Source organism: Tasmannia lanceolata, unplaced genomic scaffold, assembly GCF_043159265.1.
Source record: "Tasmannia lanceolata isolate RefF3 unplaced genomic scaffold, GAP_Taslan_0.1 ptg000024l, whole genome shotgun sequence".
In the NCBI taxonomy this organism is placed as follows: domain Eukaryota; kingdom Viridiplantae; phylum Streptophyta; class Magnoliopsida; order Canellales; family Winteraceae; genus Tasmannia; species Tasmannia lanceolata.
The window spans coordinates 14,915,965-14,937,910 of NW_027518701.1; the positions used below are offsets into that span (position 1 = coordinate 14,915,965).

General features: G+C 38.0%; 1 protein-coding gene and 1 pseudogene across 1 annotated transcript; both read left to right on the forward strand.

The window, feature by feature from the left end:
• Window positions 1–6,429: 6,429 nt before the first annotated feature.
• LOC143857075 (zinc finger BED domain-containing protein RICESLEEPER 2-like) lies at window positions 6,430–7,962 on the forward strand. Its single transcript, XM_077367347.1, has one exon. The coding sequence runs from the start codon at window positions 6,430–6,432 to the stop codon at window positions 7,960–7,962; it is 1,533 nt and encodes a 510-aa protein (XP_077223462.1).
• A 5,990-nt stretch (window positions 7,963–13,952) lies between these two features.
• On the forward strand, window positions 13,953–17,159 carry LOC143857374 (small heat shock protein, chloroplastic-like; annotated as a pseudogene).
• The last annotated feature ends 4,787 nt before the right edge of the window (window positions 17,160–21,946 follow it).

Consider the following 21,946-nt stretch of genomic DNA (forward strand, 5'->3'; position numbering starts at 1 on the left):
TATTATTAAAAAAAATGTTTGACTGGACTTGGGAGGACCCAAGCTGCCTACGTACCCTGTGGAAAGGGATCAAACCAACGTAGTTCGAAACAGATTTTCGAAAAATGTTATTGTTATTTTGAGTTTTTTTACTCAAGAGGACAGACTCCTAGACTAATGACGGTAGGATAGACTCCTGACTCTCTATGACAGTAGGACAGACTCTTGACTCTCTATAAGGGTAGGACAGACTCCTAAGCTCTACAGGGGTAGGACAGACTCCTAAACTCTATAGGGGTAGGACAGACTCCTGACTCTCTATGACGGTAGGACAGACTCTTATGACTCTAGAAAGGTAGGACAGACTCTTATGACTCTAGAAAGGTAGGACAGAATCCCATAACATTATGGAGATAGGACAGAATCCTATGCTTTATAAAGACAGGACAGACTCCTAAATTCTATAAGGGTAGGACAGACTCCTAAACTCTATAAGGGTAGGACAGACTCCTAAACTCTATGAAGGTAGGACTGAATCCTATCACTATATGCCCCAAACACCTACCAAAGAACATGACAATGTGAATAGACCTGAATACTCAGACCATGACGATGAATGTGCAAAACCTATAACCTAGACACTACCAAGAATCTCTACAACTGGGTCCTGAAGAACAAAAATGTAAGCCTGAGTCTGTAATTTAACAATCCTTACTCTTCTCTTTATTTTTAAAGACAAATGAACAAATCAAAATGAAAGGACAGGGTTCCCAACACACAACACACAACAGCCAACCAAATACACCAAATATAAGGGATTCAAAGTAAGCAGATTAGGCTTAGGAAAGAAACTCATGTCTTTGCACTATTTGATCTTAAAAGTAAAGAGAGGAAGACAATACTGAAATTACAAAGATAACTATGGTTTCCAACCAGATATCAATCATACGCAGCAAATTGTTCTTCATTTCGGAAATGAGAACAGAGGAAACAACATAAGCGTAGATAAATTCTCATATTGACATCAATCCTCCAAAACATGTTAAACCCATAACCCTACCTTCAACAAGACACTAATTCACTTCTCCAAGTCTCACCACCTCCATTAGTCATGATTGCTACAATCCTCAAAATGAAATTAAGCAAGGGAACTAGACATCACAAGAAGAGATCAACTGCGTAGGTACGGTGGTAAGCATGGTGGTGCACATGTCAGAGGGCCAACATCGGCACCGCCATGCTTAAACAGTCATATTCAACCCACCCTATCTCTTTAAGCAAATCATGAGGATTCTCAAAAGAGATCATAGAAATCAACTTAAGCGGCAATACAAGCCAAATTCATGCAATCAACAAAACATGGTAATAGTAATATCAATACCTATAAGCACCCTGTCTTGATAATTGCATTCTGCTCAATTCATCAAGCAACAAGTGTATAACATAAGAGTCTATCCAAATCAAACAAACACCCTAAAAGAACACCTCGATTGAATGGGACAACAAGTAACGATTTCCACCAGGAAGAACTCATTCTTATGAAATGAGAAGATCAATTAAACTCGTGGGATTATTAAAGAATTAAAGCACTAACATCGACAGACAAAGGCATCATCTGCTGGTGCTATCGAGCTTGGTAATCTCCATAAATCCAACTCCCCTCATTACATGGCTCGGATACAACCCCATTCAATTTTGTAAACTTTAGAAGAAGAGAAATGACTTGAAAAAGAGACACATTCATTTAGCACAGCTTTACCTGTGCTGGGCGAATTTGCTTGGAGCTTTGGTGCCGGACATGAGATAATGCTCAGCAAAGATGGTGGCCGAGCCCCTCCCGTTCTCTCTCTCCTTTCGCTTGTAAACCCAAGCTGAGTGTGGTGCTGATTTGGACTTCTTTCTTTCTCTTTTGCTCTTTCTTCTTCTTTCTTAATTCAAACCCTAAGGAACCTGAATCCCCTTTCTCGTTTGTAGCCCACTACCCAAAAAAATAAATACTCTCAATCTTCTCCTTCTACATTGGGGCTTACTAGTGGACGAGAAATAGATTGAGGGTCGAGGTGGATGGTGGAGAAAATGGCAAGGGTGATGAAGGGTATAACCTAAATAAGGTCTGATGATGGTCTCAGAATTAATGGCAATGAGGAGATCAATGGGCTGATTTGGTGGGGTTGATGGAGTAACATAGAGGGTTTCTTTGGTGATGGGATAATGGAGGTAAGGAATATAAATAGATGAGAGTAGATGAGGGTGGCTGGAAATAAGGATTGAGATCAAGGTGGGTTTGCCGGACTTGAAGAAGAAAATTGGGGTCGAAGGCCTGTTGGGTCAAGGAAAAGGAGGTAGGGATGGTGTTGGGCTAATGGTGGAGGAGGCTAAGGCAGGGAAAATGATGGGAATTTCATAGTGATAGCTTGGAGGTGGGAGGTGGCTGCAATTGGTATTTGGTTTGTAGAGGGAATAGGTAAATGGGGTCTGTAAAGATGGTGAAGATGATGGCTCTAGGGTTACAAATAAAGAGGGATTTGGTGAAGATGAAGAAAATGATGGAGGTGGTGGTTGGAGAAGAAGGGATGGGGTTCCGTTGATGATGGCGAATGGAGCTCAAGCTCTCTCTATCTCCCTCTCTCTCAATCTTCTCTGCAAGTCTCTCCCCTCTTTTCAACGAATGGGCTTTGGAGCTGCTTTTGGGTAGACAGAAATGGTGGTTAAGAAGATGAATGAAGTGGGTTTGGGGTGGAGGTAGTAGCGCAAAGGGGCGGAGAAGATGGTGGCTGGAGGGTGGAGCTCAAGCTCCCTCTGCAATTTCTCCTTTATCCATGTTGATTTCAGCTAGGGTTATTTTCTTCCCTTTGATTTTCTCCCCTCTCCCTAAACAAAAGAGTTCTCCCCCCCTGATACCCTAATCGATGGATTATAAAAGAGTGATATTTTTGCACCCCAATTCTCTCTCTGGACAGCCCCTTCCTAGTGTAGTTTGACTACTCTTTATATACTTCCAAGGGGTGTCTCTAGTTAACTAGGGACCCTTATAAATGCATACTTATGCTCTTTTCCTTCCTAGGACAACCCCTTCCTCAACAATGCACCCCTCTTTTGTACAAATGCAAAACACAATCATGTTTTGATAATTACATTCATTTCGCTCGTCCTATTTACATTTTTATTGGTTTCGCTTGAAATTTTGCGGGGATTCTCCCATGATCAACAACAATCTTTTGAGGGTTTTGGAACCCTTAATAAGCAAAATGAGTCGGAAAATTTCATGCTCTCTCTACATTTAAGTTGGCATTCAGAAATTTTTGGGATTTTAGGTCTTTCGGGGTTCACATTTTCGGGAATTTATTCAATGCCGAGTCTCCAGGGCTTGGTCAAAATGGGGTGTCTACATTAAGTAGTCAACAGGGAGGAGACAAGGTGGATGGGTATGGAGACTTAGGTGTACGAGGTGAGTAGACTAAGTGTTTGGTTGTACAAAATCCCGCCAACCGTTAGAATTTTGTTTGAACTTGAGATGTCATTCCTCATTTGGTTGCAATATTGCGTTGAACTCTAAGGAGAATCCTTGAGATGTCATTGTATGTCTATTGAGGTAGAATTCTTGTCTCATCCTTATAACTTTTAAACCAAATTCTAGAAAATGTAAAATTTAACTTGAAAAATCTAGGGAATGGTGCCCTCTCTCTCTTTTCTATATTGGTAATGACACCTTCTACTTATTCTCCTACTATCTGAGCCTATGTTGCACAACCAAACACTACTGCCAGTGTTCTCTGAGGTAATTCTAGGCAAAACCAATGCCTCACTCCTCCTAGTTGGCTCCTTATTGTAGTATTATGTGAGTGTATGCCATGCATTGAAGGAGACCCTCGAGGATGGTAATGTTAAAGTTGTGGAGAGAGAGAGAGAGAGAGAGAGAGAGAGAGAGAGATTTGAATAATGGTTTGAGGCTGATTTATAGGCGTTAATTCTTTTTCTTGGGTAACAAGCCACCTAAAAGGACATGTAAGTTTGGTGATGCAGATATTAGGATTTATTTCCGCATTATTTAGTTTCTAATATTTTTATTTCTATGTTATTAGTTTCTAGGATTTTATTTTCCATGTTATTTTTAGGAATTCTTATTTTAGTAGGTTTCTATCTTTTTGGTTGTTTATTTGCCTATATATAGGCCTCTTTATAGTTTATTTTGTAACTTTGATGATTATTGAATTGAATTGAGATTCTCCCTCTAATTTCCTCTCGGGGTGTTCATTAATCCGAAATAACCGAAATAACCAACTGAACCGAAGTCGATCGGTTATTTCGGTTCGGTTTTCAACTGTATGGGTTCAGTTTCAGTTATGGTTCGACTCCAATTTCAGTTATCGGTTTCGGTTGCGGTTTTCACTGGAAAATTATTCGGTTAACCGAATAACCGAACAACCAGTTTCAGGTTTAAAAAATTCGGTTTTTCAAAATCAGTTTTCGGTTAATTTGGGTTAAAAAACCGAATAATCCAAACCCTTAGATTTTGAAATGGAAACGATAAATTAACTTTATTCACCCCTTTTCTTACCTGGAAAATGTAAAAACTTAAAAATGGGCTGTCCTGTAATAAAAAGGGGGTGAATAGAATAACTAAAGGTAAGTAGGTAGTAAAAGTTAGGGTTTATTCATTTTAGCAAAAAGAGAAAGAGAGAGAGCTCACAGCTAGGGTTTCTTCTCTCATTTTCTGCCGTCTCTCACTCTCTCTCTCTCTCTCTTTGAATCTCTTATCCTCTCCCTTCTTTTCTTCTTTTTTTTCTTTCTTTATATTTTTCATTTGAGATTTTGAGGGTTTTGATTTCTCTTCCCTCTTTCAGCAGATCCACACAAAGCTTCTGATTTCTCTCCTCTGTTTCAGAAGATCCCCATCTTCAACTCCCTTCTAAAGCAAACAGAAGAGGAATTTGGGTTTTTCAAAGGTCTTTTGAAGATTCTCAAAAGAGGTGAGCATAGATTTTGTAGGTTGGAGTTGTATGAAATTTTGAAGGTTTTTATCGAAATGGGTTTGAGTTCTTGTAAGGAGGATTCGAGCCCTTGCCATGGATTCTCGCCCCTCTTGAAGAAAGCTGGGTTTGAGGGATTAGCATTTGTTGTATTTTTTTGGGGTTTCATTTGAGCATGATCTTTAGAAGTCTTTTTCTCTTCAACTTTTTTAATCAGTGATTTTTTTCCTCAGGGTTGATGGGAATGGACATTTTTTTTGGATGTATACCCCCCAGCCCCCCACTCTGAGGCTCTGATGGGTATTTTCCCCTCTTTAACAGATATCGTTAGGATATACAGGGGGGTGGAGGAGCCACCGTTAATCCAAAAGGCTTAAAAGTTAATGATTTCTGTTAGGGGGGGGGGGATATCCATTATATTAGAGATTTAGAGGGGGGAATATCACTGCCCTTTGTGTTTTGTAATGATTTTTTTGTTCTAATTTTTTTCCTTTTTCTTACACATCTCATCTGATGTGCTAATTCATGGCATATTAGGGTTCCTATACTCCTTTTATATAATTGCTCAATGGTGATTTCAATTAGGGTTCCTATATTTTGCAATTAAACTAGATTTTTTTCTTATTTCTTTTGCAGGTTCTGTTGTTATGATTCTTGTAGTTGGTTGATTGTTTATTCCTCTCAATTCTCAAGCTTTGAAAGAGAACGAAGGAGGTTCTGTTCATTCTCCACGGCCACCTCTCCACACCTCTCCACAGTCACACCCAAGGTTCTAATTCCTATAGTTGGTCCTTCCTTCTAGGTTTAATTTATTTTGTTGGAATTGAATTTTGCCTTGCATTCTGAGTGGGGTTTTGGCCTATTTGGCTATTTGTTTTGGCTTATTATCTCTTACTCTGCCATGTGATTTGTTCCATTGATGTAATCAGTCACTATATGTCTATATCTGTTGCAGCTTACTATGATACTATCTACTATGCCCTGTGAGTGATTTGTTCCATTGCTGCAATCCATTGAGAAGGAATTTCATGCTTCATGTTTTCTAAATATGCCTTCTTAAATGATATGATTCTTTAGATTAAATATTATAGAATGATAATTACTACTTACATGGATTGAATGGTTTGGACTTTGGAGTACTTGTTTGTATTGAGATATGAGGGGTCTGATGGAATGATTGTATTGAGATTTAGATGGTTTGTATTGAGATTTTAGGGGTCTGATGGTTTGGACTTTGGACTTTGGAGTACTTTGAGGGGTCTGATGGTTTGTACTTTGGAGTAGTTTGAGGGGTCTGATGGTTTAGACTTTGGACTTTGGACTTTATGTAAATATCTTGTGCTGCAGTCTTTGATCTTTGATCTTCTCTTATTTAGGCTACTACTTTATGTTAATATCTTGTGCTGCTTAGTTTGAGAGCTACTACTTTATTTACTTTATTGAGAAGTGGTTTATTGTGTATTTTTCTTTTTCTCCTAAGATGTCGCAACAAGGAGGAGGAGCTTCTACTCCTTATGTTAGCGACCAATCTTCAAACCCCAGAGACTCAAGCGAAATGATTGCAACCTCACGTAAGAGAAAGAACATGAAAGCAAGGTCAGATGTGTGGGAGCACTATACAAAATTTGTTAATGAAGAGGGTGAACAGAAGGCTAGGTGTAGGTACTGTGAGAAGGAGTTTCATAGTGATCCGCGAAGAAATGGAACTTCCGCACTTAAGACTCACATTGCTTCATGCAAGAAGTTCCCCCCCAATATAAACACAAAGCAGACACAATTGAACTACCAACCGATCAAAGGTCAAGAGGGGGACGGTAGCGGCACACTTACTACTTGGAAGTTTGATCAAGAGGCTATTAGAAATGCCTTAGCTCGCATGGTCATTGTTGATGAGCTACCTTTCAAGTTTGTGGAGAATGAAGGGTTTAGAGATTTGATGTCTACTGCATGTCCTCGATTTCGTATTCCGTCACGGTCAAAAATTACAAGGGATTGCTTCAAGTTCTTCTTGGATGAGAGGTTGAAGTTGAAAAAGATTTTTAAACAATCAAGTCAAATGATTTGTCTCACTACAGACACATGGTCCTCATTGCAAAGAATTAACTACATGGTTCTCACAGCTCATTATATAGACAATGACTGGAAATTGCACAAAAAAATAATTAACTTTTGTCAAATTTCTAGTCACAAAGGTGAAGCTATTGGTAAAGCAGTTGAGAAGTGTCTACTTGAATGGGGAATAGATAAAGTGTTCACCATTACCGTGGATAATGCTAGTTCAAATGACGTTGCAGTTGGGTACTTGAGGAGAAGAATAAACAACTGGGGGTCTAGTGTTTTGCAAGGCAAATACCTTCATATGAGGTGTATTGCACACATAATTAATCTAGTTGTGTGTGATGGCTTGAAGGAAGTGGGAATTTCAGTTGACCGTGTTCGGGCGGCGGTTAAATATGTGAGGGGTTCTCCGGCTAGGTTGAAGCTCTTCAAAGAATGTGTTGAGGTTGAAAGAATTCAAAGCAAGAGTTCATTGTGTCTTGATGTTTCTACAAGATGGAATTCTACTTATTTGATGTTAAATGCAGCTGAGAAGTTTGAAAAGGCATTTGAAAGGTTTGATGATCAAGATCCTTTTTTCGGTAGTGAACTTGATTCGGGAGATGTGGATGGGATTAGGAAGCCCGACCATGAAGATTGGGAAAATGTGAGGAGGATGGCGACATTGCTTCAAAACTTTTATGAGCTCACCATACGAGTTTCGGGCTCATTGTATGTTACATCTAACACCTTATTTCATGAAATTAGTGAGGTCGAATGCCTTTTGAAACAATGGAGTGAGAGTGATGCTTATAAGTTGGGAATGATGGTGAGGAGAATGAAAGAAAAATATGACAAGTATTGGGGCGATATTGAAAAGATGAACAAGTTAATATATATTGCGGTTGTTCTTGACCCTCGAAACAAGATGGATTTTGTGAAGTTTGCTCTTATAGATATATATATATGGGGATGAAAAAGGTAAGGAGTTGGGGGGAAAAGTTCTTGATGCCACATTTGAAATGTTTAATGAATTAAACAATAAGAACACAAGCAACACACCTCATGCCAATCAAGTTCATTTGGGGGATTCAAGTTCAAGTGACAATTCTCAAAAGTCACAAATGCAAGAACCGAAACAACATGTGAGGAAGATGATGGCGGAAAAGTACAAGAAGCACAAGATAGAATCTGGAGGTGGGGACAACAAATCGGAGTTAGATAGATATTTAAGTGAAGATGCCGAAGATGATAGTGACGGATTTGATATTTTAGGGTGGTGGAAACTTCATTGTCCTAGATTTCCTATCCTCTCACAAATGGCTCGGAGTGTATTGGCCGTTCCCATCTCCACCGTTGCTTCGGAGTCCGCATTTAGCACCAGGGGACGAGTTCTTGATGCATTTAGGAGGTCTTTGACTCCTAAGATAGTCCAAGGTCTCATATGTACTCAAGATTGGCTTCGATCATCGTCTATGCTGATTAATGTTGAAGAAGCATTGGAGGATCTTGAAACAGTTGAAAATGGTAATCTTTCATCTTTGTATATTTTTAAGTGTGTTGTTTCTTTTTCTTTTTTTTTACTTGGAACTAGATAATTTTTATATTTGTATTCTTATTTGCAGAATTTTTAACTTCAACTATTGGAGAATTTCCTTCAAATATAGATCTTTGAAGAAAGAAAGAATGAGGTTTCAAGTTTGTGGAGTTCCCTTTTGGAAGGTTTTATCTTCTTTGTAAACTCTATGTTACTTCTTAATGAGAAATATATGGTGTAAGGCCTTACAACAATAAGGCCTTTGTAGGGTGGAAGTACAACCATTGACATTTGATCCAACAGCAACTCCTTAAAAAGTGAGCTGCTGTTGGATCAAATATCAAGGGCGGTACCATATTATTTGTTGGTTCTTAATTTGATCCAACATCAGCTCCAACAACAGCTCCTTAATAAGTTGTTGGTTTTTAATTTGATCCAACATCAGCTCCTTAATAAGTTGGTTCTTAATTTGATCCAACAACAGCTCCAACAATAGCTCCTTAATAAGTTAGTTCTTAATTTGTTGGTTTCATCATTAATGGGTCTATGAGAAAATATAACAACCTGTTCATAATTTGCAGTTTTACTTCAAGATGGGTCTAGAGTTTGGAGTTTAAATGTCTTCAAGTCAAATATTTAATGAGGTAAGATCCAAGATTAATTGCAACATGTTCTGTTATGTTTGTTTACTCGTACAAAAAATCTGGGCTTCTTCTTGCAAAAATTATATTCTCATTCAATCATTATGTTCTTATGAAATTATGATTCCCAAAAGAAGTTTGCCAGACAACATGTTTCTGCACACACACACACACAAACATATGGATCAAATAGTAATTGGGGTATGCACTATGCAGGATTGCAGGGCACATGGTTCGTTTTGATTTCAGAATCTGGTTCGGTATGCACTATGCAGGGCACATGGTTCATAAGATACCCACAATTCCTCTTACCTCTTTTGCATGGCATGTACCCTCTTTTAATGGTGATTGAATTGCAAGTATAAACATATGATGTGAATGATCAGAAGTTTAGAACCTCTGTCTGCAAATGAAAAAATTAGGAGTGTTTCATCTTATAGAAAGTGAAAAAGAGATCATGATGGAATGCCGACAATGCTCTACTGACTACAGCTTGAATATGTGGCTTCATTTGCATGATGTTTTGGACTTTGGATCCAGATCATGACTTTAATCCTAATTTCCTATATTTGTGGCTTGATTTGTAATTTGTATGATGGTTTAGGATTCAGACTATGTCTCTTGATCCTGTTTCCTTATATTTGTGGCTTGTTTTGCACGATGGATTAGATCCAGATCATGATTCTTCATCCTTATTTCTTATATGTGTGGCTTAAATTACTTGTTGATTGAAATCTGAACCATATATGTTGAGTGAAATCTCTACCTTGGTAGTTCATTCTCTGTTTTAATGAGGATCTAAATCAAGAGATTTCAGATTTGGTTCAATTTAAAATAGTAACAGTAATCATGCTTTGTTGATGGAGCTTTGGATGGGATAGCTGCATGTTTTTCTACACCATCAGTGGTAGGTAATGGAGTTCAATTTTCTATGATATTAGATTATTAGTATTATGCCATCTGATTTCTGCTTGGATTCTTTCAAAATTTTGGGATAATATTGGATAAGGCTTCCAAGAGTGACTTACCCATTTTGAGAATTGATTTGGAGTCCAAAACTCTTTATTAGTTTTGGACACAAAAACAATCGGTTAAAACTCTTCCAAGAGTGACTTACCCATTTCAAGTTTTCAACGATTTTGGTGAAAAGAATCGGTTAAATAGGTTAAATAGGTTAAATCGATTTCAGTTAATCAGTTAAATAGGTTAAATCAGTTTCGGTTTAACCGATCAAACACTACTTCTCATAATTTGGCTAAACCGAACTAACCGAACAACCGAAATTATATTTCGGTTTCGGTTCAGTTCGGTTACCATATAAATCGGTTGCGGTTTCGGTTAGCATTTTTAGATAACCGAAATATTTCGGTTCAGTTAATTTGGGTAATTTCGGTTCTGTTAAAACTGATTGAACAGCCCTAATTTCCTCTCTTCTTCTTCTCTTTCTCCTCTGTTCTTCTTCTTCTTCTCCCTAAATTTGTCTCTTCTTCAGGTAATTTTCATCTCTTCTTCCCCTATTCTTTTAATTTTATCCCCTTTCGTCTATTTCTCTCCCCTTTCCTCAATTTTTCTTTACGGTGCTGCATCAATTTGGTATCAAAGCCAAAAGGTCCAAGTCTTTGAAGACTAAGCTACGAATCGCCCGTAAATTCATGATTGATTCGTCTTCCCCACACTGAAATCAGCCCATAAACCTCTGAAATTTTCATCCGACCACCCCATTGCACTAACAAGATGAGCCACCACTTCATTTCCATCCCAACATCCACCCAGTTATAAAACCTCGTCGTTTCTGCCACCATTTCTATAAGCCTCATCTCAGCCCTTGTTTACAAGCCAATCCTCCCTTGAATTCCAGCCATCGTCACCTCACGGCGATTTCGTTGCCGAAAATTGTCAAGAATTTACAGCCAAAATTTCCGACACGATTGCAGATCCAAGCCATCCAGAAGTCTGATTTCATATCCGCGAAAAGCATTGTGTTCCATTCGACATTACAGACATATCAGACGGTTGATTTCACTTTTCGACACCGATCCTTATGGCTCCGCCATATGTTCCATATTTTGATGGGTACGACGATAGTTATTTGAAAAGCCAAACTCACTATAGCTATTATGAGGATGCATGTCTACAGTGGATTGCTGCTTTGGATGCATATTGTGTGTACTACGACTATGATGACAGAGCGCCCATCTACCGCCTCAGAAAAACTCTGAGAGGACAAGCTCAAGGTTATTTGAAACACTTGGAGGCGAAACGTCATTGCTTAGGCGAACCTCTATTCCGTCGATGGGAGGAGGTTCGTGAGGAGTTTCTTTACGCTTATGCAAAAGTAGCTCTTTATCAGTACGAGCAAAGGATAGTACGCAAGAAGGCAGCTCGCCGTGAACAAGAAGCCGCCGCCCGCTGTGAGCGAAAAGTTGCCGCCCGTCGTGCACAAGAGGTTGAAATTGAAGCAGAAAATAGATATCAAGAGCGTTACATTCATGTGAAGGATTTTGCTACCACTACTGCAGAGCCGCATGATGAACCAGCTGGCCTTATGGATGAGACCATTATAGTTGTTAAGCCCATGATTATGTCAGATACTGATCCATTACTTGAGTCCGAGCCGAGTGACCTGACTGTTGAGCCATTACCTGAGATGGATGTTCGAGAGCATATTGTTGAGGATTGCACTATTTTTGAGCCGGTTGAGCAGATTGTCGAGATTTGTGCTGACATAGAGGCGCTTGTTACGCAGATTGATCAGGAGGATTGCCCGTTTGATATCACTATGCCGGATACGATTTTAGCAGATGACTTTGTTGTTGATTCCATTGCGCCCGATGTGATACCAATAGATAATGACCTTATTGAGGCTAGTTATGGATTGGTACTGCCCATTGATGTTATGCCGATCCCACCGATCCAGGAGGAGTACATTGCGATCTTCCCAGCTAGTTTACTTCTCCGGCGCAGATTCTGTTCGCATGAGTCTACATGGGCCCTTTCTTTCCTCTTCTTCCGCCGACCTTGCAGATGTTTCTCCGGATTGTCTCGAGCGTTAGACATGATGATTGCTTCTGCTAGATTACGCGTTCTATTACTTCAGTGGATTGTTTACATCTTTGACCCAGGTGGACTAGGACTCGAGGGCGGGTTTTTTTTTCAACCGGGGGAGAATGATGCATATATTAGGATTTATTTCCACATTATTTAGTTTCTAATATTTTTATTTCTATGTTATTAGTTTCTAGGATTTTATTTTCTATGTTATTTTTAGGAATTCTTATTTTAGTAGGTTTCTATCTTTTTGGTTATTTATTTGGCTATATATATGCCTCTTTACAGTTTATTTTGTAACTTTGATGATTATTGAATTGAGATTCTTCCTCTAGTTTTCTCTCTTCTTCTCCTCTTTTCTTCTATTCTTCTTGTTGTTCTCCATAAATTTGTCTCTTATTCAAGTTAATTTGTCTCTTCTTCAGGTTATTTTCATCTCTTCTTCCCCTATTCTTCTAATTTTATCCTCTTTCGTCTATTCCTCTCTCCTTTCCTCAATTTTTCTTTACGGTGCTGCATCATTTGGATACACTTGAACTTCTTCAGTTGTAGTACATTTTTGGGTGTCATTAGCACCTTAAAAATTTCTTCTGTTTTTTGCTTCCTTTCGTCACCATGGTTTCTTGTTGAGAAAGTTTTCCATGAGAAAATAGGTTACTAAACGCTAGACTTAATAAAATAAGACTTTCCAGAGGACAAAACTCTACTCAACCAAATATGCCCTTATAAGACAAAACCAATTTTAGGCAAAAAACATATGATTGTAGAATTTGATTAGAGGGCATTTTTGACAAGAAAATAAAATTCTAAAAGTAAACTTCTACCATTCATAGTTTGGAAGTTGTTAATGCAAACAACTCATGGTGTATTTTTTTCATCATGGTTTCTTGGATTGTAGAAAATTTCTTCCAAAGATTGGAAAGGAAAAATCTCTAAAATTTCCTACATTTTTACACATGAAAACAGATAACGTGAACGTCTCCTATTCAATTTTTATTCAAAGGGACATTCAATTTATAATGATATATGTCTAAATTAATCACAATCATATCATTTTCCCCAAATTGTGGAATATTTTCTTCCAGAAATATTTTTCTTGCAATCCAAATAGGGCTTCAAGAAAAAAAGAACAGAATTAGACAGTCTAGTAGCTTTGCAGGTTTTACGAAAAACAAGGAGAAAATTTGATTTAAAAAAAAAAAAAACAATTCCATGAAGATCGACTTTACCAGAATGCAGGAAAAACTAGTTTTCCATGGAAAATAAATTCACAAAATTCTTTTCCCAACATCCAAGCAGGCCCTTTATTCTTAAACCAATATTCCTTTAAACCGGGCTCCCTTTCCTGGGCCACTCCCTTTTGGGCAGAAAGAATTGTCATAATGAAAAATAAATACACAAGTGGGGTTGGCTGGGGAAGAAAAGGGGTAAAGATAATATTTCTTGGCTCAAAAGGTTATTCCTTTTTCCAGAAAGTTAGAGTTTGCTTCTGGAAGTTTCTCCTCCAGCGATCCTCTCGAACCTTCTACACTCCTCTCTCTTTTTCGATTTACCTCATCTCTTCTCTACTCGTCTCTCTCTCTCTCTCTCTCTCTCTCTCTCTCTCTATATATATATATATATATATATATAAACCCTAAATCCCTTTCGAAATCATCATAATAAAAAGCCCTAAAACAAGACTCCAAACTCTGCAATATATCCTCTGATATCTCTCCCTGTTTTCACAAAAAATCTCTAATGGCTCCCATGATTGCTGCAAGAAGAGCTGTTTCTTCAAAGCTTCTTGAGAGATTCTGATAAATTTAGGATTTCACTAAACTTGGATGTCTTTACAAGATGATCAATGTGTGCTTATATAGAGCACTTACATGATAAACATGGAATGGAATCAAGATAATTCTAGAATGAAATAATCCCTAATCAAATCTACTTTCCTAATCTCTATTGCTTGCCTCTTCTAACCCACTTGCCTCATTTATCTAGTTGCCTCGTTTACCCAACTTACCTAATCTACCTCCAAGATGATCCAATGGTGAGATATTAACCCAATCTAACCGTTGGATCCCACATATTCTAACATATGTGGGATCCCACATAATCATGGTATCAGAGCGGGACGATCTGACCCGTCCTTGACCACAGCTTTCACAGTTCTGTTTTCTAGTGGACGGACGGCAAACTCGGCCGTCCACCGGGCCAACATAGCTCTCCAATTTATCCGCTGCAAAAACCGCCCCTGCAAATCTAAATCCCAACTCTCAGAATTTGCTTCCTTTGTGTTTGCCTCATTTTCATCTCTACTTTCCCATGTTCCATCCATGGGTTTTCATCCAGGCCTTCACTGCACTCGCAGCCATCTCCCCTTAGGTTCATTTGATCGGCCTCATGGAAAGAGAATGAAGTCCTCAATGTTTTGTCCAAATATCAAGCCTTGAATTCCAACATCATGAAGAGAAAATGAGGGATGCCCACGGAACACAGAAGCCTATGGTCTAGGCACGGCTAACTTTTTCTCTGTTTTCAAAGCACCCCATCTCTTCAATCTATCTCCTAAATTTTGATATTTGCACCCACCTATTCATGCACCATTTAAATCCGTAAAGTAATTGGCTTTTTTTTATGTGCCGTTAGCTTTTCCGCTTTTATTCGTCGCCCATCTCTATACTTCCATTTTTTTCTCTCTTTAATTCCTTGATCCATTTTAGTTGAGGTACCTCTTCGAGGTGCATGTCTGAAATAGGAGCTCTACTCAGTTGAGGGGCCTCTCTCCTCGAGGTTTGTGCCTGAGAAAGCAATTTGAAATTCCCATGAAGATTGGTATTCTAAAACCAACCCATGTTGTCATGCCCATCGAGGCCCATTCTTGCTCATTCCGGCATCGGTCCATAGTGACCCAATCTTACTCGCCCATCGAGGCTTGAGTCTTGTCTAGCCCATTGAGGTTGTGATCTATGGATCCATTGGTTTTTTTTAAAAAAAACCCTCTTTGCGACACATCAACAAGCGACGTCTTCTTCGGCAACCATCGTTGGTGATCATTGGCAGTAACATCAGTCTTCACCATCAACTTTCGGAACTGTGCATCAAATTGGTGGATTTTGATTAAATTTGTAATTTGGGAATTCTATTTTCCATATTTGGCATTTTTATTGTAATAAAACGTATATCGATTTTCAATCCATATACGTTTGAAGGGGCATGTTAGAATATGTGGGATCCAACGGTTGGATTGGGTTAAGATCTCACTGTTGGATCATCTTGGAGGTAGATTGGGTAAGTTGGCTAAATGTGGAGACTAGATAAATTAGGCGAGTGGATAAGAAGAGGCAAGCAAGAAAGATTAGGAAAGTAGATTTAATTAGGTAGATTTGATTAGGATTCCTTCCCTTCCATAATTATCTTGATTTCCCTTCTATGCTTATCATGTAAGTGCGTTATATAAGCACCCTTTGATTATTGTAATTGCATCCAAGAACTAGTGAAATCCTAAATTTATCAGATTCAATGCTCCTCTACGGTCTGTGTTAGCTCCCTCTGGTGGACGATCCTTCAACACGAATGCTCAGTTGCGTGATACCAACAATGATGAACGGAGCATTGATGTTGATCGCCGGTCCGATCAGTCTCTGGTCTCTCGCCGCCGTGAGTCGGCTCCTGGGTTCTTATCAGGTAGTTGTAATCATCGCATTCCATGTTTGGTTTTCCTCTTATACTGATGAGAATGTGATATGAGAGATTATAGACGTTTATAGAGGGAGAGATGGAATGTGATCTGAGAATGTGTTCTGTTTCTTCTTCTTCTTATTTCTCTCTCTGTTTTTTTATGATTATATTAATCATATTCTATCTCTCCTTTTTTTTATCCAGATCTCTCTCCATACATATGAATTTTTGTTTTTGGGTTCTCATTATTTTCTATTACAGAGGTTTTTTTTATCCTAGATCTTTCTCTTTTTCTGAATTACTGTTTCTGGTTTCTCACTATCTTATGTTGTAGAGGTTTTTGATCAATTATCTCAAACTATTTTCTAGTTTCTCATTATTCTGTTGCTGAGTTTTTTTTTTTTAATCTAAGGTTCCCCCCCCCTCTCTCAATTTCTGATTCTGGGTAGTCACTATTTTCTGTTACAGAGGGTTTTATGCCCATATTTCTCATTATTTTCTTGCTTCTCGCTATTGTCTTTTACTGAGGTTTTTTAATCTAAGATCTGTGTGTGTGAATTTCTGTTTCTTGGTTCTAAATATAGGCTTTTTATATAAAATTTCCCTCACCCTCTCTCTATTTATGTCTTTGTTTATCTCTCTCTCTCTCTCTCTAACATCTGTTTCTGGGTTGTCAATATTTTTTACTACTGACTTTTTTTTATCAAAAATTTCCTTTTCCCTTGTTAAAGTATAAAAGATTAAATAAGGCTTTCTCCAACCGCTTGAGCTTTTGGAGTGATTGGTAGTTTCACATCCCTCCCTCTCTCCCTCTATGTTTATTCCTCTGTGTTTTTCTGTTTGTGGGTTCTGACTATTTTCAATCACAAAGGTTTTTGACCCTTTCTATCCGTCAAGGAGTTTGAGCCAAGTTCTGAATCTGATGGATCAAATGATGGAAAACCCCTTCGTCTCAGCCTCAAGAGGAATGGGCAGTGGCTCTCGTAGGGGTTTTGATGTGAAAGAAGGCGAGAATGGTCTGTAGGTGAGGGTGGACATGCCAGGGCTTGGGAAGGATGATGTTAAGGTTTCAGCTGAGCAAAACACACTAATCATCAAAGGCGAAGGAGAGAAAGAATCCGAAGAGGACGAGACCGGGCGAAGGTACAAGATTGATCTTCCTCCCAAATTCTACAAGATTGATGCTATCAGGGCTGGGATGAAAATGGTGTTCTTAAGGTGGTTGTCCCCAAGGTGAAGGAAGAGGAAAGGAAGGATATTTTCCAAGTAAAGATTGAGTAATGTGGAGGGTTGCAATTGGGTTTTACTTTGGTTGGGATAGGGTTTCAGCATGTAGGTTTTTAAGAAATTGAAAGCCAGAGTTTATGGTTCATGAAACTTGTTTGTGTGATGAAATTTGAGATAGTAAATGAAGAGCTGCTGCTCTGAACTCTTTCCATCTGATATGGTTTGCATTTCAATGATGGGTTCTTAAACAGAGTTAATGAGAAGCCCGTATATTTTAACAAGAAACTTAAACAGAATCCCCCTGAGAATTCAAAGCTGTCAGATCTATAAGTGTAACAATGTCAAGCAAAAGGATGTCAAATAATAATTATGCTGAGTGGCTATCCATAAATAGAACTGAAAATATGTTTCCTGAGTGCATCTCATTGCTAGCTTTGCTCCATTTTTAAGGCAGAGCATGCTTGTCTCCTACTGGTCCATTGTTTACCCTCAAATTCCAGATTACTTTATTCTCTTCTAATTTCCACGGTCGGATGGCAATTTTTGGGGTGAGCTCTATCCATGAGATGACCCTCAGATCAATTTTGAAAAGTTTATGGAAATGGTTTGTTTGATTGTTATCGAGTAACAAATGTTATGTAAATATAACATGAGTTACCAAAACATTCATTCACAGATTATGGAAACTGGCGCTACTCATTCTCATAGGCAGAAGTGATGAAACCCCATTTCATAGGGTCACATGTTGTTTATGGGATCTTGTCAATTACCAAAGAGAACTGGGGCACAACAACGAAAATTTGAAGCTGGAGTTGCTTACAATCATGCGAAAATGTTAACACGATGAACAAAAGATAAGTTATTAGTTTGCCTGACAACATTTGAGATTTCCTCCACAAGAAGCATAATGCAAAGGAATTTTAGTTTGTTCCAGTTCCTACCGGAAAAATAAAATGAGATATAATGTGTTAGAACCAATAACAACCATATAAAATCCATCGATGTACCATAAGGCCACATTTGGATACCAACAAGATTTAGATTTGGATTTAGTTGATATTTTGAACTGGATCAGATCCTTAGATTTCCAAATCAGCTACAGCAGTGGAAAAAAATCCGATTTTCAAATCTGTTCTGCGAGACATTATTTGGAAATCAATATTTGTGGCAACTTCCTTCACCATCGCTGCTCCTCGACTTTGGTCTGGCAGCAGCGAGACATCCCTCCTCTCTCTCTCTCTCTCTCTCAACATGATCATGAAGATGATTGATGTGTTTTATATCCAAAACTCAAATCCAAATCAAAATACAAATGCACGAGGTATCCAAACGGGCTGTAATGGAATTTTATAGTTCAGACATTTGAATGAATCTCCTAACACAATCAAAGTAACCATTCAATGCAGTCGTTCAATTCAGTAAATGATATCCTCACTCTCTTGTATTTGGAGAGGAGTGTCATTAACAAAATAAGGAGTACAGATAGCACATGGGAAATCATTCTACAATTTACAGACCAACTAGTGTTGTGAGTGAGCAAAATCAAATGGCATTATCATCTAATAGCCCAAATCATTCAGTTCAAGATTAGCATGTGTACACAACACAAGCTACAACATCCTTTTTGAAGGATACAAAAGAGAACCAAAACAAAAAGAAATTAAGATGCATTTGTTCTCAAAAGAGAGTCAATAAATTGAACCAACTGTTGAAAAAATTCCTTCATTCGTGGATATGAGAAGAAGAAGAAAAATGAGATGCTTCAAGGCGCGTAGTCGCTTTCCTTAGGACGATATTCGCCCCCTACCAAATCTGTGCAAGGGGGTCCACGAATTCACCTCCAAGATACAATGAAGCCTGGTTTCAAACCAATTTGTTTGATGATGTTTTGCACTAATGGTACCAAACCGAGAATCACCCTTAGATTTGACAAGTATGTGAGACCCAAGTGTTTGTTTCTCTAGAATAACAAACACTTGACAAATTTTCTAAAACACAAATAGAAAACACTTTTTTGGGGAAACTACAAGAGAGAATCAAGAGACTAAAAGTTCCATGGCTTTCTCAAAATTGAGTATATTAACAATCTGGATGTTTTCCTTCTCTATTTATAGAGAACTTATGTCCTTTCAAGTAGAAACACCCCTTCAAAAGTTCAAACACATGTCCCTTTGATTATGTCTTTTCACTTCTTGAATGGTCATGAACCTTCATGAAGTGTCTTTTAGACACTGAACTTTCCATTCATGACTCTTGAAAGCAAAGGTCACAAACCAAGAGAAACACCCATTCGTTTTCTCTCTTGTCAAAATATTTTGAAAAACTTTTTCATACTTTACTTTGACTCTAAAAACATGATTTTGAAAATCAAAATCCAACAATCCCCCCACATTTTCAAAATCAAAGAACTATCTCATCATACTTGGATTTCTTACGCATAAATGAAGGTATGTTACGATTTGAACCTTTACTTAGTGAGAACACATCAAAGTTGACCAGAATTGCATAGTAGACGTGTCTTTGAACTAGCTATTCTATACGGCCAACCGGACACGTTTCACACATAAGAAATACATCTCCTTAAGTGATTCTTCTAAGCCGACACATGTACTGGCCTTGTGTCTGTATCTCAGTTTCATGTAGTGCTCTAGAGACTAGCCAAGTCTTATAGAAGGCGGCACCACCTTCACACTCACATAGGTAGGCTTAAGAGTGCCCCTGTAACTATAACACCCTTACATCCTGTTACAAGCCTATTAAATGTCGATTGCTCATCCTCCTCCGTTACACATTACAGGTACCAAGCACTTTCCCTTGGGATGGCATTTATATAATATTATAGTGCTTTCAATCACTCCGAATGATGTACTTGGGCTCATTGAACTCAAGACTTGATGTTTCTTCAAGCGTTGAGTCTAGTTTCCATCATTGGTGATCATTGGTTAATGGCTTTAACCCATCCCTTTATGGCATTTAACCACCATCTATCTCGCGAGATCTTTCAATCAAATTTTGATTTTAATTGGTATAACCATCTGTTACTTCACCATCTGCGAGTAACTGCCTTACATAACCACCTTAAGTCACATATATCCTGACTTACAACTTGGTTATAGGCCTACAATAGTGTAAGAAACCACTACTGAAATTTAAACAATATTGGGTTATTCAAATCAGAATTTCCAATAATGAATTCCTTAGCCAATTTGCCTCTTCATCCTAAAAGCCTAATGCATCGAATTCTGGCGCCATACAATCAACTATGCATCCTTGCTTTTAGAGGCTAGGGAGATATACCCCCACCATAAGTGCATATCATTCACTCTTTCATGTATGCTCAGTCATCTAACTGGCATTTCCATATCTTTTTATCATTACAGGATACCAAGTATAGACATTTCTATAGTTCAATATTCTTTTCAGTCATTTGAAAATCTATACATATTAATGTACATACTGCATTTGTTTTACCAGGTCTAAAAGCTATCAAAGCATACAAAAACTATCAATAACATAATTTTACTTAGACTGAAAAATAATTCTTCTACTTTCCAATTTTGGGTTTGAACCAAAATTAGGTGTACGTTCAAATCATTGAACCTTTGGGTTTTTTTTTCTTTTTTTAAGACATAACATGACCGTTACTCTTTCTCACAATTTTTAATACCCAAGATAACATTTGTAACACGTTTTCTTTCCCATCAAATTTTGATGATAAAAATACTTTTATCATATTATCCATATTAGTATCAAAGATCAATTTATCACTCACATATAATTCTAAATGTGAATAGTAATTCCTTAATCTATCCACCAACCTTTTCTGGAGTACTTACTAAATAAGAATCATAATATAGGATGTCACCTTACCTTTCTAGCCATTACAAACATAGGGTATCTATACTTTATGTGCCATCTATCATACATGAGGATGCCACTTGATACTAAGTTCAATCTCTCTAAATTGACCCTGCTAAGTTATCTCATCTATAGGATTCTGAATGTTGCCTTTGCCAAAAATCCTTTAGACCACTTTGCTTAATGTTGCCCTTTTAGAATAACCAAGTGGGGTAAAGCAAGCACAGCCAAGGTTCTGAATCCAAAGCCTTTCATAATGTGCTCAAAACTACTACTTTGGTTAATACACTTTAAGGTTATCAAAACACATCATAAGGGTATTTACAAGTGTTTCGAATGATCTTAAAAATATTCACAAACTACATTCAAGAACTCCTTTGCATTTTCGAGTCTTAAAAACATCTTGATTTGCATCCAGAAATGGAGCTCTTTCATTACTACTAGACTGATACTAACATTAAACTCCCACTATTCATAAGCATCTTTTAGATGTGGGTTTAGTGGGCTTGTCATTTGTAGTCTTGAACTCTGCGAATGTATTCTTTCATTTGCTAAGGTTCTGACCCACTAAAGTACTCAACATAATCAGTATCTAGAAAAAACACTAAGATACCAACAGCTTTAATGTCATAGACACAGACTTGCAGTTCCAAACATGCTCACTTTAATAACACCTATTCAGTCCACAAATGGAGTTTAATTAACTCAATCCACGATTTCATTCAATCCAACTGAAAGAATGACTAAAATGTATAAAATCATGATAATACATAAGTGTGTTTCTAATTAGATATCATACGTGCTATCGTGGGCCGTTTGTTGGGCCGTGCCACGATGCACAATTGGTTTCCACTTTAGAAAACACGATACCATAATTTTGAAGAGGCACCGATGTATCACTATGGGTCGTCCGTTGGGTTGAGTGTTACTCTTGGACAAACAGACGCAACCGAATGTGGTTTCATAATTCATAAGGTGCCACA

Coding starts and splice junctions, on each gene's coding strand:
- LOC143857075 (XM_077367347.1), top strand. CDS start 6,430: ATGTCGCAACAAGGAGGAGGAGCTTCTACTCCTTATGTTAGCGACCAA.